The sequence below is a fragment of the Onychostruthus taczanowskii genome, unplaced genomic scaffold, assembly GCF_017590055.1.
Source record: "Onychostruthus taczanowskii isolate IOZ18803 unplaced genomic scaffold, ASM1759005v1 scaffold17, whole genome shotgun sequence".
NCBI classification, from domain to species: Eukaryota; Metazoa; Chordata; class Aves; order Passeriformes; family Passeridae; genus Onychostruthus; species Onychostruthus taczanowskii.
In genome coordinates this window covers 11,843,451-11,861,122 of record NW_024498906.1, presented here as the reverse complement: position 1 = coordinate 11,861,122, position 17,672 = coordinate 11,843,451, and the positions used below count along the sequence as shown (strand labels likewise).

The 17,672-nt window shown below is 41.3% G+C and overlaps 1 protein-coding gene across 1 annotated transcript in view; it reads right to left on the bottom strand.

Moving 5' to 3' along the window:
- Window positions 1-9,116, bottom strand: part of DOP1B (DOP1 leucine zipper like protein B) — a 47,897-nt gene extending 38,781 nt beyond the window's left edge. Inside the window, exons 1-2 of the mRNA XM_041399709.1 lie at window positions 8,737-9,116; window positions 6,217-6,383 (exon numbers count right to left, since the gene is read on the bottom strand). Of these exons, the coding sequence (XP_041255643.1) occupies window positions 6,217-6,354 (138 nt within the window). The 5' untranslated portion in view covers window positions 6,355-6,383; window positions 8,737-9,116. The remainder of the gene's footprint in view (window positions 1-6,216; window positions 6,384-8,736) is intronic.
- Between the last annotated feature and the right edge of the window lie 8,556 nt (window positions 9,117-17,672).

Here is a 17,672-nt window from a genome sequence, read left to right as displayed (position 1 = left end):
TGGAAGAATAAACCATAAAGTCTCCACCTAAGCTGAGAGAGAAGACTTCCCCATGGAGCCTTACAACACCATGATCCACCCCAGTTCCTTTTCCCCGTATTATTCCAAATTCTCCTGGTTTCTCCTTTCCCTATTCCCTCACTGGTTGTGGTATCCCTGGTGGCCACCCCATCTTCCCTGCAGGGCAGTGCCCTTTGTGCCACCTCATACTTAACCTTGTGCACACCCCATTGTTTGTCTTTTGTCCCTGATTTCCCTTGGGATTGCTGGAATAAACCTTTATTTATCACACAAAGGCCCTTCTGCCACGGTGAGTGTGGTGTGTTGCTGCTACACCTAAAACCACAGCAGCAGCAAAAACTTCAACCCAAACCAAAACCCAACAGTGTGAGGCTTTTCCTTTGCCTGAATTCCTCCCCAAGCAGCTTTTCCACAGCAGATGCTCACTGGGAATTATTTAGCAGCATCCACCATCCAAACCCCACGCTGCAACACCTGATCTCCAGCAGCTTCAGGGATTTGAAACCTCATTCCAACATTTTGGAAGGCTGTGGTTGTCCTAAGAGCCCTCCCTGCTGCTCTGCTGGAAGGTTCAGGGATTTGAAACTCCATTCCAACATTTTTGGGTTGTGGTTGTCCCAAGAGCCCTCCTTGCTGCCTTGCTGCTCTGCTGGAAGGTTCAGGGATTTGAAACCTCATTCCAACATTTTGGAAGGCTGTGGTTGTCCTAAGAGCCCTCCTTGCTGCTCTGCTGGAAAGTTCAGGGATTTGAAACCTCATTCCAACATTTTTGGGCTGTGGTTGTCCTAAGAGCCCTCCTTGCTGCTCTGCTGGAAAGTTCAGGGATTTGAAACCTCATTCCAACATTTTTGGGCTGTGGTTGTCCCAAGAGCCCTCCCTGCTGCTCTGCTGGAAGGTTCAGGTTCTTCCCAGCTTCTCCAGAACTGCAGCTCCAAGGATTTTAAGAGGTTTGAAAGGCATTCATTGGCAGAGGGATCTCCAGGTGTTCACTGAAATAAGAGTGAGGTGATGCTGGACAGATTTTTAAATGATAATTAATCTCCTCCAGCTGACAGGCAAAGTTGGATTTTTAAATATCCTGAGCTTCCACAAGAGGAAAAAGAGCAAAGAATGAGGATCCAGGAATGCTGGAATTATAACTTTGGCTGGTAGAGGTGAATAAACTCCAGACCCCATCCCACACCTTTTTTTCCAACATTAACACATGAGGGTGCTCAGAATTTCTCTGAAATTGGGCTATAAAAATACAGAATTATCTACAAAAGGAAAATTTGCTATTATTAGCACCTGTGCCTTAAAATTAAACCACAAGCACAGGGAATATTTGCATTTCCTCAGTTCCTGGTATAACTCCTTCTGCACTAGAAATCTGTTAAAAATAATGATAAAAACTCCATGCATATCAAGTGAATATTTTTATTTCCATCACTAGAATTCCAGGAAAAAGCAGCATCAATTTCTAAGATTATCTTCAATTAGGAAATACCTAATAACATAATTCTTGTTTAAACAACACTGGTTGTGAGGGAAGGGGGAGAAGAGGAACCTGTGATTCTGTTTTCCACTGATTCATTTTCCAAGTTAAAAAAAATTCCAAGCAGAACTCCAGCTTCTATAGAAATATCATGAATAGAATTAATTTTTAAATAGGAGAATTAATTTTAAAGTTGGTTGTAAGGAAAGAGGGAGCTGGATCAAAATTTGTTTGGGCTATATAAAAATCTATATAATAAATATAAACATTTTTATCCAAGGATAAAAAGCACTTTGAAATTTTGAAATTTATATAATCAATATAGAAAATTAGTTTATAATTCATATTAAAAAATTAAATATTTTATAGATATTTATTTATAATATATAAAAAGGTATATAATCAATATAAACAATTTTAGGCAAGGATAAAAAGCAGTTTGAAAGTGCACTTTTAGAGCAAATAATACTGAAATTCCTGAATGGATTGGCTTGGAAGGGACATTAAAGATAATTTCATTTATTTATTTTAAAATTTATTTTATTTTTTAATATTTTTAAATTTAATTAATTTTTTAAAATTTAAAAATTTAATTTTTTTTTACTTTTTACTTTATTCTTTTATATTTTTATCTATTTATATTTTTATTATTTATTTATTTATTTATTCATTAAAGATGAGCCTTTGCCATGGCAGGGAACCTTCCCCTGTCCCCACGCTGGCCTCGGGCACTTCCAGGGCTCCAGGGGCAGCCACAGCTGCTCTGGGAATTCTGTGCAGGGCTTCAGCACCCCAAATTTCAGGGATTTTTCTAAAACCACTCCTTTCCTTATTTCCTTACAGAACCAAAATCCAATATCTTCTACTGCAATATATGATATAATATGTACTATATATCATACAATATATCCAATATATCTAATATATCCAATATTATATCTAATATATTCCAATATATCTAATTTTCCAGTTCTTCATGTTGCCAATTGTGCCACTTCTCCACTTCTTGCCTACACCCAGCGTTGGCATTGATGGAAAACACATGCCTAGAATCTGGCTAAAATCCCTAATGCAAACTGAGCATTTGCTGTTAATTATATTTTATAAATTAAATTTTTTTATAAAAATATTTAGCATATTTTTATCCTCTTCATTGCCTGAAATTCCCCACCCATGAACATTTTCTATAGATTTGTTATTTGTTTATACTCTGAATACTGTGACAGGCATTTTGGATATAAAAATGATGTTAAAAGCACCTGTTGCATTGACAAACCCATCTACACTGAACCTGCAGCTATTTTTAAGTTGAAACTTAATTGTTATTAAACATCCCTCCACCCCATCAGCTTTTTAATCAAAGTATGAAATTATTTCTCACTGAAAAATGAAGCTGAAACCTCTTTAAAACACTGACATCCGTATTTACTGCCTGTTTCATCCACCTGCCCATTTATATTCTTACTAAAATATACTATTTATATTCTAATAGCAGAATGTAATATTTATAAAAATGTTAGATATAAATATTAATGATAGAAATATTAGAATAGAATACTTATATTCTAATATTATAATCATTTATATTTATATAATATTTCTATATTTGCATCTGCCCATTTATATTCTTGTTACAAATATTCTTTTCCACTGGTTCTCATTTCCCATCATGATCTATTACACCCAAATTATTCAAAATAACCCCCCAAGGTCTTTCCCTTCTAAGTTTGGGGTGTAAAATAAACGAGCAAATTCTGCCAATTCTCTCAAGCTCACACCTGGTACCTGCAGTTTTTTAACTCCTTTGAAGAGGAGATTGACCTCTCCTCACCTCAGAAAATGGGGTAAAACTGCAGCAGCTCCTCAGGCTCCCCGGAACACCCACGAGGAACACACACAACCTTAGGACAACATTCCTCTGACCTACTTTAAGCAAGAGATGAGTCACAAAACAAAAAAATAAACCCCTTTATTCCTCTGCCTGCCTCAAAGCAATTCAAGGTGAAGCTGGCTGTAATGAAATGTCAAGTCACATAAAGCTCATCTCCCTTAAATGATTAAAATAAAATAAAATAAAATAAAATAAAATGTCTGCAGATTTCCAAACTGAGCATTCAGGTGTTGCTTCCCTGGTTCTACAAGTCACCAGGAAATATTATTTTGAGCTCTACAAGCAACAGAGAAACTCAGAAACAAGCTCCAGTTTATCCTGAGTAGAGCCATTGGGGTTGGAAGAAATTTGAAGATCATCAAGGAATAACAGTGAAGCAGCAGAGTTGTTTTTCTTCACCAAACTCCATTTTTTACCTCACCTTTAAGGGATAAGATATTTTAAGGGATCCTTCTGTCTCTCCTTTGCTCTGACCCCAGTTCTGTTGGAAAACATCAAAATATTCTTCTAGAATAGTTTAAATGTGCTTAGGTTTGGGTTTAGGTTTAGGTCAATCCCTGCTGCTGAAGTCCAAGGTGTTGTGCCAAAATGCCAAGCCATGCATTATAATCTCCCTCCAGTTCAACAAACCATTTAAAAATATTTTTATATTTAAAGATTCAGACTTGATTTTCCTGTGTTTGGCAACATATTTAGGTTAAAAATTCAAATATACCTGGTTTAGAACAATGGAATCCAAGCATGGGTGGATTTTCCCTACCCCAAAAATCCTTCCTTCTCTCCTTTGCTACCTCTGACCCCAGTTCTGTTAGAAAACATCAAAATATTCTTCTAGAATAGTTCAAATATGCTTAGGTTTAGGTCAGTCCCTGCTGCATCACTGATACAGAAAAGAAATCACAGCTCTGGAACAAAATATTTTACATTTCTGAAGGACATCTTGCATCTTGCTGTTTCCAGACCTTGGGTTACCTGGAGGGTGATGCCACTGAGCTTTATGAAAATAAAAGAGTGTTTGTGTCTCAACAGTGCCTGCAGGAGAAAAAGTCTCAAAAAATATTACACCCATATGGTGCAATGCTGGTTTCACACTGCTCTGGAAATGAACTTCTGAACTTCTTGATTTCTGGTGTTTTGTCCTTCCCTTTCTCAGCGTTTTCATGGGGGATTAATCTCAGTTATTCCTGCACACAAGTGACCCCCAGGACCTTTAATACAGCCACGTGTAGATTGTAAAAACAGTTTTATCACTGCTCTCCTTCCTGCTCATCCACCTGCAGCACCGAGGTTTTCCTGCCAGAAGCAGCTCCCCCAGCCCTGATAAAACTCAACAATAATATTTATATTTGAGGCTGTCACAGACCAGGTAATGCCAGGAGTTCAGGGAATGGTTACTTGTTGGAATCCCAAATGCAAAAAACTCAGAACTTTGGGGCTGGAAGCCAAAGCTTAGAATTAAACCCAGGATTTGATCTGAGACCTTGGAAAAGGCTTCCAAACTTAAGTGCTAGAAGCAAGAATGTAAATTTAGAGTTTAAAGCAGAGAAAGGTTAAGCTAAGTAAAGGAAAGGTTGAAGTTTTGAAGTTTAAGATATAAAAAAATAAAAGTAACTACAAAAGTAAACAGAGAAATTAGAATGCAGCACTGTAGGTTTGTGTGTCATAACACAATTAGCTAAGAATAATTAGCTACAGCTTACTCTGTAGCATAAGACAAAATATTTAAAGATTGAGTCAAAACCATAAATATCCTTATTAACAGTGTTTTATTAGTCAATAACTCCTGAAAAAGTTTTATAACTAAGGGTCTTGTGACCTTCTAAACCATGCTGTAACAATGTGAGCCAAACTCACCCTTCCTACCCATGCAAAAATCAAAAAATAAACACACCATCAAAAACTACTCAAAATTCCCATCTCTAACTCTTTCTAAACTCCTTCAAAAATCCCCATAAATCCTCCAAAAATCCCCATAGTTACTGACATCTTATTTTGCTTCCCCTGCCACATCCCTCCTAATTTTCAGACAACAGACAGGGATGAACACTGGGAAGGATTTGCTCCACCAATTCTTAAGCTCCTAAAAAGATTAAATCCCTAAAACCCCCCAGCAGATGGGCTCTGGATCAGCTGAGAGCTTTTCCTTTGGTTTCTGCTCTGCTGCCACAGATTTTGGCAATTCTGTACCTGAATAAGAGCTCAGGTAGGTGCTCAGTGTTTATCTAGGTCAAGATGAAAGATCAAACCCTTCCTCTCACTCTTATTATTTCATATTTTCCCTTTGGAGAAAAGCATTTGGAAGGCCTCTGGCTCTTGATGAGAACCAGAATCATGATGAAAAACTGAAGGCAGAAATGTGGAACTCCTGCTCCAAAACAATATTTCTGTCTCTCTCCATAGTCATACAAAAACCACCAAATTTCCCCAAATCCAAGGGGAGGGCACAGCCAAGGAAATGTGACCTTTAAATAAAAGCTTTGACTCAGAAAATATTCTAAAACTTGTCATTTCCTCTTTTCTAGAAAAGCTTTTATTTTAGCTGCTCTAGAGTGAGGGTTTCTTTGATGCAAAAATTAAATTAATTAAAATTAAATTAAATTAAATTAAATTAGCAGAATAAAGACAGGAAATACCATTTGCAGGAAAGCTCTTTTATATAAATGTGAGAAATTCACCAGAATCTCTCACATTAATATAAAAAAAATACTGACTTAACTCCTTCCATTATTTTTCTTGAATGAATTTTCAAGTTTTTCAAGCGCTGGAAGTGCCAGAAAAGTTCACAGCAATACAAACATCACAAATAAATGATAAAAGTTCCCCTCTGTACCTTATTGAGCTTGCCAAGGGAAGAGATCAGATCTGCCCATTCACTGGATGACTCAAAGTTCCTCAAAGCTTTCTCAATTGCTGAAGAATAATTCCTGTATCTGTAATCCCCAAGTAAATCCTGCTCTTCTGGATCCATCTTGGCTGCTCATAGCAAGGTGGAGCCTCCTGGAAAACTCAGACATGCAAAGAGTTACAAAAATCACCCAAATTTCAGTTCTGCCACACCTGAGATCATAAATATGGAGAAGCACAGGCAGCACAATAAACAGGTCAAAATTTCAATACAAGGTTAAAAATAATTCCCAAAATAATTCTGACTCCCCACTGACTTTTCCAAAAGACTTTCAGTCACTTTTTCCTGTTTCTGGAAGGTGTTTTCCCATTCCATACACAGTAACAAAGGGGAGGATCCCAAAGTTTCCTTCCAAGGAGTTGGGAATTGCCTTTCTAACTCATCCCTGTGCTCTGCAAGGTCACCTGGAGCACGGAATGGGGAATATTCCCTGTGCAAACACAGCCCCCAGGGGAATTCTGCTCAAGGGCTCTCAGGCCTCAGCACAAGGAGCTCTCAGAGCTCTGCAGCTCCACTTGGCAGCAGCACATGCTCAAGTGAAGTCCAAGGTGTTGTGCCAAAATGCCAAGCCATGCATTATAATCTCCCTCCAGTTCAACAAACCATTTAAAAATATTTTTATATTTAAAGATCAGCTGTTCAGACTTGATTTTCCTGTGTTTTGTAACATATTTAGGTTAAAAATTCAAATATACCTGGTTTAGAACAATGGAATCCAAGCATGGGTGGATTTTCCCTACCCCAAAAATCCTTCCTTCTCTCCTTTGCTACCTCTGACCCCAGTTCTGTTAGAAAACATCAAAATATTCTTCTAGAATAGTTCAAATATGCTTAGGTTTAGGTCAGTCCCTGCTGCATCACTGATACAGAAAAGAAATCACAGCTCTGGAACAAAATATTTTACATTTCTGAAGGACATCTGCATTCAGTCTCCTGCTGTTTAGGACATAAAAATAAACCCAAGCCATCCTCCATGTCCTTTAAAACATTAAATATGTTGTAATAAACAACTTTAACTCCACCAATAGATGGGCTTTGGTAAGAAACTCTCAAAACCAGAAAAATGCTGGATGAAATGAAAAACCAGAAAGTATTTTAAGTGCAGGTTTAAGGCACCTTTGCACTCCCCTGAGCAGGATTGAGGCATTGCCAATAAAATCACTCTGTGCCAGCCAAGCCAGATCCACCTCCACGGAAAAATAAAATTATCACACAATGTCATCAGGGCCAGATTGGGCTGGTTTGTTTGGCTACAAAGAGGATTTAATTCTGTTTTTATCAGGATGTTTGCAGTGCTGCTCACAGCAGAGAGAGTGAAATCAGGGAATAACATTTCATTGATCTGGGATCCAGCTCTGCTTGTTCCAAGGGGAAAAAAAAAAAAAGTCAATCCTCCCATAAAAGCCAACAAAGTGGAAAAGCTGCAAGATACTGTCAGCAAAAATCAGGAGTAATCTGATACAAACACTGGGCAAGAAATGGAACTCTATTTCCCTCATCTCATCTAAGGATCTTAATAATGGGATTGTTTCCACTTCTGAGGAGCTGGGAAGTTTTTCCAGCAGCTCTCTGCCAAGTCAGGGCTGCTGCCACTTCCATGGAGAAGAGGTTTGTCTGGGTCACTCAGAATCAGGCAGCTGCTTTGCTGACAGCACACATCAGCTCTCAAGGGATTTAATCTGGATTTCTGCAGTGAAAAGACAGGTAAAGGGTTGACTTCCACCCAGGAAAGCAGGGATGGCAGTGATGATTCAGTGTGGGTTGATATTCCTGCACCTCAGCCGCCAGCAAGGTTGGATCAAATCCAATAATCGAAATAAGGTAAATAGATCTTGTTTGTGCTTGGACACAAAGGCAGGAAAATAAGTAATAACATAAAATAATTAAAAACCATACAAAAGCCACTTGCCAGTGACCTTTAGGTGCGTAACCCAAATCCCAGGTGACAAACTTCCTCAGCAAATCCCGATGTAAATAATCATTCATCACCTTCCACCACTGATGCTGCCAGGCTCTTTTCAGCGCTCAGGACGAGGAGCGATGGCCATAAATTAAAACAGGAAATTCCACCTCAACCTGAGGAAGAGCTTCTTCCCATGGAGGCGGCGGAGCACGGGGAGAACCACGGAATATGCAGAGCTGGGGAAGATCCATCAGGATCACCCAGATCCTGCCCAGACCCCCCACAATCCCACCCCACACATCCCTGGCAGCGCTGTCCAAGGAGCTCTCAGGGCCGTGTCCATTCCCGGGAATGCCGCGGGTGTCCGTGTTCCGAGCCCTCCTGAGGCACCTGCTCCAGGTGAGCGCGCCGGGGCAGGGCTGGGCAGGGCTGGGCGATCCCCTTCCAACCCCGCCCGTTCTGCGATCCCGGCCTGGGCCAGCGCTGCCCCCTCAGCCGGGTCCCCTCTCGTTCCCTCCCGTCCCCTCCCCGCCACCGCCTACCTGCGCAGGGCCCCCGCACCTCCCGGGGCCGGCGGCGACGTGTGGGGAAGCGGGCGGCGGCGGGGCGGGAGCGGCTCCCGCAGTCCCTATGGAAACGCGCCCTATGGAGAGCCGCCCCTGTGGAAATGTGCCCTATGGAAAGCCGGCCCTATGGAAGCCCAGCCTACGGAAGCCCGGCCCTATGGAATGCCGCCGCCCCCGCCCGCGCCGCCGGGCCCGCAATGGGGCCGCACCACCGAGCTCCGTGCGGGGAGCGCCGAGGCATTGCAGTGCGGGAGGACTGCAGCTGTCTCTACAAGCCGAGTCCGCCGGCGTTGTCACCCGATGTCGTTGTTACGCGCTGTCGCTGTCACCTTTCTCCCGGTGTCACCCTCTGTCGCGTCGTGCCACAGCCCGCAGCACGTCACCTGCCTCCCCCCCCCATAGGGAGATGGTACAGCCCGGCGGACGGCCAGGGGCGCTGAGCGCCCTCTGGCGACGCGGATGGGGACGGCAGCTCCGCGCTCCCCGCTGCGGCCGCTCCGCCCCGGGAGAGCCCCGGGAAACACCGGGAGAGCTCCGGGATGCACCGGGAGAGCTCCGGGAAATACCGGGAGAGCCCGGGGATGCACCGGGAGAGCTCCGGGAAATACCGGGAGAGCCCGGGGATGCGAGAAACACGGCTCACAATTTAAAATTTTTATAAAAGTTTATTAAGGAATAAAATCGAGCGCTGGGTGCTTGGCTATTTACCAAAAGCACGCGGTTAACTTAAACCATGTTTTGTTTTAATGTAACATTTATATTTTTATATGTTATGTATTTTATATATTTATATATAATTTTATATTTTTATATATTTTTATATACATTAAATTTGCTGTTACATTACAGGGTACATGCATATTCATAAGTTCATACATAGTCAAACATTCCTTTGAGTTTAGATGCTCTTTTGTTTGGTTTTAACCTTTGACTTGTCTTCATGCCGTCTTGTAGATGAAACTAAAATATTTTATTTCTTCTTCTGTTTCCATCCTACAGTATTTTCACTCCCTGATAACGAGGGTCAGTAAATTCTTCTTATTTTTTCAGCACTTTGATTTCTGTTTCTGTTATCTTGTCTTTCAGAGAAGATAGTCCCCAAATCTGGGAAGTCACCTAATTATTTTGCACCTTTTTCTGAGCTAGTGACATGAAAAAGCACTTCAACATTTCACAGTCTCTATTATGCTATGGTCTCTAGCTATGCTATGTTACACTACTATGTGGATTTAGGGAAAAAAAGCATTTTTGGGACATTTTTATGGTTTTTACAAGAGATTGGGTGTCACATTTGTACAGGGCTGGAGTTCCATCTAAGGAACTGTCTGTTTGCTTGGAAAAGGTGATTGTGCTGGAGGAATTTTAGTCCAGTGACAGCAAACTAAGGAACAAACCAAACAAAGAAAATGAAAATATCCATGGGAAGTAAAATACAGGATTGTGCCTGAAAAGGATTCATCTACTGTGGAAACATTATTGAACCTCAGATTCTCTTCCCCTTCCCTTCTTGTTTTTTTCCTTTGCCATCCCTTCCCCTCTTCCCTCCATTTTCCCCATCCCCTTTTTTTCTTCCCTCTTCCCCTTCTCTCTCTTTTTTTTAATTTAATTTTTTATTTTTATTTTTTTTTAACATGCAGGCAGAAAATCCTGGTTGCTCAAAGCAGCTGGAATAAAAAAAAAAATCAAGGGAAATGCATTAATTCAGTTATTCAAGGTGAGAGAAAAGAAAACTGTTCAGATTTGGATGATACTGTTTCAGCAATGACTCCTGATAAGTTACATTAAGTATTAAGTAAAATTACATTAAGTACAATAAATATATTGAGTGTTACATTAATATACTGTTTTCCTTTCTTGGTACCACCTGCCTCTCCCCTTCCTTGCTAAATTTTAGGAATTTGACCTTTCCAAACTGCAATGCCACCAATTCAAATTTCAATTTCTAAATTTTAGAATTATTCTTGGAAATGCTGGTCAGAACTTCTAAGCATGTGTCTGACTGAGCAAAGAATTTGTATTTGTGATGATCTCATTAAGACACAACATTTATGTCCTAAAATATGGTGCATTTCTTAGGATGTTTTCCAATTACTTTCTCAGGGGTAGAGCTGGATGATCTTTAAGATCCCTTCCAACTCAGATATTCTGTGATTCTGTGGTAGTGACATGGCATGGAAAGACCAGTAAATCCAACATGATTATTTAATTATTATTTAATTATTTTTTCATTATTATTATTAACCCTTAAACTTCACAGCCAGCAAGGGCACCAGAATCTGAGAGGCACAAAACAATTCCCACACAACAGACCCGGGAGAGAAGCAGGGGAGGAAGTTAAAAAACAAAGAGAAAGGAAATAAAGAATTGATAAATTTGGGTTGGACATTGCAAGTTCTGTGCAAAGCCCTGCCCTGGCACTGTGCCCTATCCCAGGGCACATTCCCTCTTCCAGAGGCAGCAGCTGCTTCTCCTCCTTCCCTGAGTCCCCCACCACAGCTGCAAAACATCTGTGCCCTGTCCTTCCTTCTGTTCACCCCATGGGAGGCTGATAAAAATGACCAGATAATGGTCATAAATTAAAAAAAAAAGAAGCCATAAATGGCTTTTGCATTTATGTATTAGCTTTTGCATTTTATTATTGATCATAAGTATTTAGATATGGTACAAATTATAACTTTTTTAGCTGCTTGTTAATATAATATAAAATATACTATAATAAAATAAATATAATGATAATATAATATATTTACTATCCTTAAGTATGTGCTGTATAGCTCATAGAAATAGTAGTGTAATAAATATGATATTTCTGTATCACTTATAGAAATAGTGGTGTGATGAATGTATTGTACTCTAGACCTTAGCAAAACATAAGATGCTAAAAGGCTTTTTGTAACGAAAGGAACAGTGAAAGCCATCCACTGACTGAGCTCTCCAAGTGATAACAGTGACACAAGACACTGGAGACCGGGGAAGAGCTCGTTAACTCCTCCTATCAGAAAATGTGATACAACGGGAATGAAACCACAGGAAGGAATAAAATTTATTGACTTGATCTCGTACAGATAAGTCAGGGTGGGAAACTGAAACACAAAGAGCCCCTGCAGCATCAAAAACTCTCAGGAATATTCAAATCATGTATAAGCTAATGAATATGCATGTACCGCCAGCAATGTTACTGTACAGAGAAAACATGGTTTTAAGTTTTTTGGTGCTCTTTGGCTGTTCATCAAAAGCATCCCAGTGCTAGAAATATTGTCCTTTTTAATCCTATTATTAAGTGTTTAACATTTCTAAGGAGCAAACTCTGTTTTTCACAAAGTTGTTTGGGATCAACACCCCTGCGAGGAATGGCAGTGGCTCTCCAGCCATCACCTCCCACTTTGCCTCCTCACCCTGACATGCAGGAAGCTGGTTTAAAAAGAACTTAATTGAAGAATTTGAAATCTGTACTGAAGTATCAGGGAATGGTTTGGGATGGAAAGGAACTTAAAGATCGCCTAATTCCAGCTCCCTGCTACGGGCAGAGACACCTTCCACTATCCCACCCTGCTCCAAGCCCCATCCATCCTGGTCTTGGACACTTCCAGGGATGGGGAATTTATAATATCTCTGAACAACCTGTGCCAGGCCTCACCACCCTGACAGAAAGAATTTCTTCCCAAAATCCAACCCAAACCTGCTCTCTTTCCAATTCAGACCACTCCCCCTTGCTCTCCCTATGGAAAGTCCCTCTCCAGATCCCCTACAGCCCCTTTAGGCTGCTCTGAGGTCACCCCAGAGGTTTCTCTTCCCCAGGCTGGGCTCTACACAAAGTTTTACAGCTCAACAAAACACTCCAGCACGAGTTTGACAACTTGCAAAACTAGCAAACCTAGAATTTGGGTGAAGCTAGAACAAAACCCAGACCAACAAAGCAGATCCTGAATTAGACTTAAGCAGGATCTTTACAGATCATAGAGGACACTTAAAAACTAAGTCATATTTAGCAGTGGATATTTCCTGGCTGTGGTCAGGGTATCCAGGATTCTTCCAGGCAGGTCCTTGCACTAAACAAGGCCAAGGTGTGTTTGGAATGTTTGGAGATGGCACACAGATGGACAGCCAGCTTCTGAAGCTCAGTCACTCAGGCAGCACTTGAGGGATGAAGAGTCAGGCAGGATTCTCCACTGCTGGATTGTCTCTTAAAGCTCTGACTAAATCCAAGAGCCCAGTTTTGCTGAGATCCCAGTAACACAACTGGAAGGGCACACACAAACTGGTTTTTCTCATCAGCAGGGTTGGGTTACAGTGTAGCATCCAAAACTTTCACAGCTTTTGTTCCAGTTCTTGGCTTAGTTTTTCTTCTGTCAGGTCGGGAATGAAGGCACTTGAGATTATCCAGGGTTCCCACAGCTCTGGATACTTTCCAGGTCTGGATCCTGCTGGAGCACCTCCACTCTCAGGTTCAGCATCCGGTCTGTGACCGCTGGTGATCCAAGGAATAATGCACAGGATTGCAGAGGTTGGGTACTCCCCATGAATGGCTGGAAACACCTGTTGGATTTTCCTGCTACCATCAGACCCTCCTCAAGCTTCTTTAGGACAAGAAATCCTCATTATAGGAATCAGGGAATTCTATTAAAGCCTGGATCAAGCTGGGGGTGAGGGGAAATTCGAGTTTCAGCCTCCTGTACACAGAGGGGTCCCCTGAGATTTTGGAGCTGAAGCTGCCCCAGGATAGGAGCGGGAGAGGGAGGACAAGGCAAAGGGCTTTGCAGGGCTCCTCGGGGAGCTGGAAGAGATTCCTGCACGTGCAATTAGTGGGATGGAGAGCAGATTAAAACCAGATTATTGTCGCTGTAGCTGAGCAGGAGCTCCCTTCTGCTCCAAATGTTGCTCACATGTGAGACAGGGTGGCCTTCATCTCCCCAAAAGTAATTCAGGGAAGCACCTGCCCCATCAGCCAGTTTAAATATTCACATCATTTTTGAAAGTATTATTAAATTATAAAATACAATTCTATTTATCCATTGTTCTTCCTTTTCTTTCCTTTTTTTTTCCCCCTTGGTTGTGGCATAGTTTTGAATCCATGCTGGAAATTTGGAATCATTTGCATGGTAACCATGCAAATACCAGGCACACATCCTGCTTTTGAACAAGGCGTTTCTTCTCTGGTGCAGTCTGGTTGTGAAATTCTGACCTTTGTTGGATTCGTGGTTGCAACTGAACTCGCTGGGCAGAGAAAGAGGCTGGAAAAATCCTTTTCATACACAAAGCACAGCAGCAGGAGCAGCAACAACAAAAGGCAGGGTAGGAACACATCCCATGGGAAGCTTTTCCAAAGGTGCTGGAGCCAAGGGATGGATGGAGTCAAAGTTTTAGGTAGGAATAGGAAGCCAGGCAGGATGGGTACAGCCACTGCAAGAAGTCCTGCCAGGCTTCCCAGGCAGCCTTGGGAAAGCAATTTCCTTTCTTTCGCCTCCATTCCCTCTGGAAAATGTGGGTGGGTGCTTTCTTCTTCCCAGTCCTGCCATTTATTCCTCATCCTGGAGTCGCTGGGATGGCACCTGGTGGCACCTGAGGGTTCTGGCTCCTGCTGTTGTACAAGCAAAGGAGATTGAAGAAAAGCTGGAGCGGGACATGAACCCTGAAAATGAACCTGGGAGAAGTCAGTAAAAATTAATTTGTGCTGTAAAGTGCTCCAGTTCTTTCCATGGAATGATGGAATGTTTTGGCTTGGGAGTGACTTAAAAATCACCCAGTTGCACGCCCTCCATGGGCAAAGACACCTTCCACTATGCCAGGGTGCTCCAAGGCCCATCCATCCTGGCCACAGGCACTTCCAGGGAGGAAGCAGTCCCAACCCTGGGGATCTTTAAATGATCTTTGAGGTCCTTTTCAACCCAAACAAAATTCCCTGTACCAAAGGTCTGACCCCAGAGATTTAGATCAATTAACATGGATCAATTGGCACAGCACAATAATATTTTCTCCTTCTCATTCACTTTTAATCATTCTTGGAGAAGCTGAGCAGGAAGCAGAGCAGGATATCCACATAGCAATGTGTATTTATTCACACACATGAATATTCCTAGTTGGACCATTGTGATGCACAAAACAGACCATTTCTGGGCATTTCTCCATAACTAAAAATACATTGTGGCAATCCCAGGGAATAACACCCAGACCCTTCCACTTTGGCCCGACAGGCTCCTTTGCTCCCTGATTTTGGGTGGCTCCCTCCCAGAGGACAGGCCTGGGGGACATCAGGTGTGCTCCCAGCTGCAGCTTGGAACTTCTGACCCAATAGCAAAATAAAGCATTGAAATAAAAGATGCCTAGAAGAGTAAAAGAGATGAAGTAACAAAAGGACTGATACTTAGACTAAAATAGAAAAAGTTGTGGTAAAGCTAAGAGATATTGCAACAAAGCCACTAATTGCTGCTGTATAATAAAAACCTTGATGCACTTAACAAAATCAGGTAGCTGGTACCAGGGTAAGGCCTCCCTCCAGACGAGCACCAAAAGGACAGGAAGCCAAGGAGCACCTGGAAAGGTGATGAAATTGCTGATCTCAGCTTCTTGCTATTTGCTGATTTGTACAAACTAAAGACATTGGAAAATGCTTTGTAGGCCTAAAACCAGTATATTTTTTAATTAACAGAATGTAGCCTTGAAATTTTATGCAGAAACAGGAACATGCCTTTCCACTGTCCATTTTTCTCCTGCTTTCCTTTCTTTTTATCAGATAACTGCCTCCAGGAAAGTACAAGTGTTTCATTTATTAAAGGAAAAAATGAAAATATTTCTCTCAGAGCATATCTAAAAATGTTTTCACTTTCACTCTTCACTACCTGCTCCTATGTGACATCTCCCTGCATGCCATTAGCCGTTGGGGCATGCAGAGGAGCCCATCCAACATTGCAATTTTTGGCCGAGAAGAGTCTGACAGACACCTTTATCTTTGGGTGTTGATATTTTGTTATCTCATCTGTGCAGCTGCAATGATTCATTCTGACTTTCCAGCTCGGGTGGAGTTGCTTGAACTCTCATTTTTCTGACAATGCTACAATTTTGAAGTGGAAGTCAAATGTCCCAGAGCTAAGACAGGAGGTCTTTAATGAGCAAGGGCACAGGACTCAAGCTCAGGAGATGGGTGGCTGCAGCTGCAGTCCTAGAAAAAGATTAAAACACCAAAGGTCCCCACAACATTTTCTTATTCAGGGGAAGCAGGACGCCACTGCAGTGCTGAGAGGACTGTGGCTTGGCTACTTCTCCACGTCTCAGCCCAGGACACACTTGCTATCAGCCAAGAGAGGCGGGTTTGGTGAGGGATGGTTTTGCTCTGACCTCTGAAGGTGGTAGCCTGGTTCCTCTGTGGTCAGCAGGGAGGGCAGTGGTTCACAGGTCTGGCTAAGAAAGGGCTGTATTATACAAGAAAATCAGCAAAGTGATTTAAAAGACTGATCATTTTTAATGTATTAGTGATATTAAATTTCATTACAAATTTTCTTTTACCTTTCTGGAGATAACAAGGTTTTTTTCCATAATGTTGTTATACATTAATCCTAGATTGGGCTGCAAAGACCAGTTTGGTTTAAGAATCTCTGTCTTCCTTTAAAATACCAAAATAAAATACCAAGTGCAATCTCTCCCTTCACCCAATGGCATCAGATGTATTGTCAGGGTGAGTCTGTGGTGACAAATAACCTGTAAGAACAGCATCATCTCATTTCTTTAACAGCATAATCTTCTTTCTTTAACAGCTTTCCTATGCTACTGCCACTGTGTATAACATAACAATGAAACTTCCTTTTTTTTCAGTCCTTCTGGTCTTCAGAAATAATGTTAATGAGAGCCAGTTAATGGCACTCTAATCCTGTTATTATCCATGCACCTCCTATCCTTAATGAATGTGTGCAGCTCCCTAGAGGCAGGTGACAGGACGGGAGAAGGATGTGGCTGGGGGAAGTGTCTGTCTGTCTGTCTCTTACAGGGGATGGATTTTACTGCTCCACCCAGTCTTGGCATTTAATCAGATTCCCACAGTGCATGGACAACACTATTGACAAACTGAATGTACTTACAGGCAGATTCCTAAAGCACTCGAACCAGAATGCCTCTGTGCTTTTCTTTTATTCTCTATACAGATGCACTCCAATGCATTTTACTTCAGTGAAAGCAATGAATTAAACTTCAGAGTATGTTTAAAAGAGGTTTTGGGAACTTAAGTTTTCTTTTGTGGTGAGGACAAATGCTTAGTCACAAAATACTGTACTAAAGTTGTAGAGACTTCTCCATGTCTGCTGTTTGAGTCAATTGAACAGAAAGAACATGAACAGAAAGAACAGGCAGCACACTCAGGAACCCATTGAAACTATCTCAGTCTTAATAATGGAAGGGCAAGGACAAGCTCTTCTACTCACGAGGACCCTGCTTTTGGCTTTCCTGGGACCCCATGAGCGTAGATTCAGCTTTAAACACTTTTTAAAATCAGAGCTGAAATGATGCCCTTAACATACAAGGTTTCTTGGTTGTACAATCTGGTGCTTGGGAGAGAGAAAGAATTCCTAATGTGGTGTGTACACAGCATAAGACTAATCACTAAACACAGGTGAAATGAAGAAAATGTCCTTGGAATCTTCCAAGTTATTTTTGTGGTAAGCAAAAGAAACAGGAAATTATTTTCCAGTTTCTTGGGGGGTTTTTTGTGATTTTTTTGTGGATTTTTTTTGGTTTTGTTTATTTGTTTGGTTTGAGTTTTTTATGCAACTTCTAAAATTAGTTGTTGCTTTGCTCCATTGCAATTTTCTTTCACTGGATCCATTTTATTATAAAGTTATGTGCTTCAATAGATGCTTTTGGTACTGCCTTGAGAATCTGAATGTTTTCTTTGTATCTTAAAATGTGAGAACACAAATTCTTTTGAT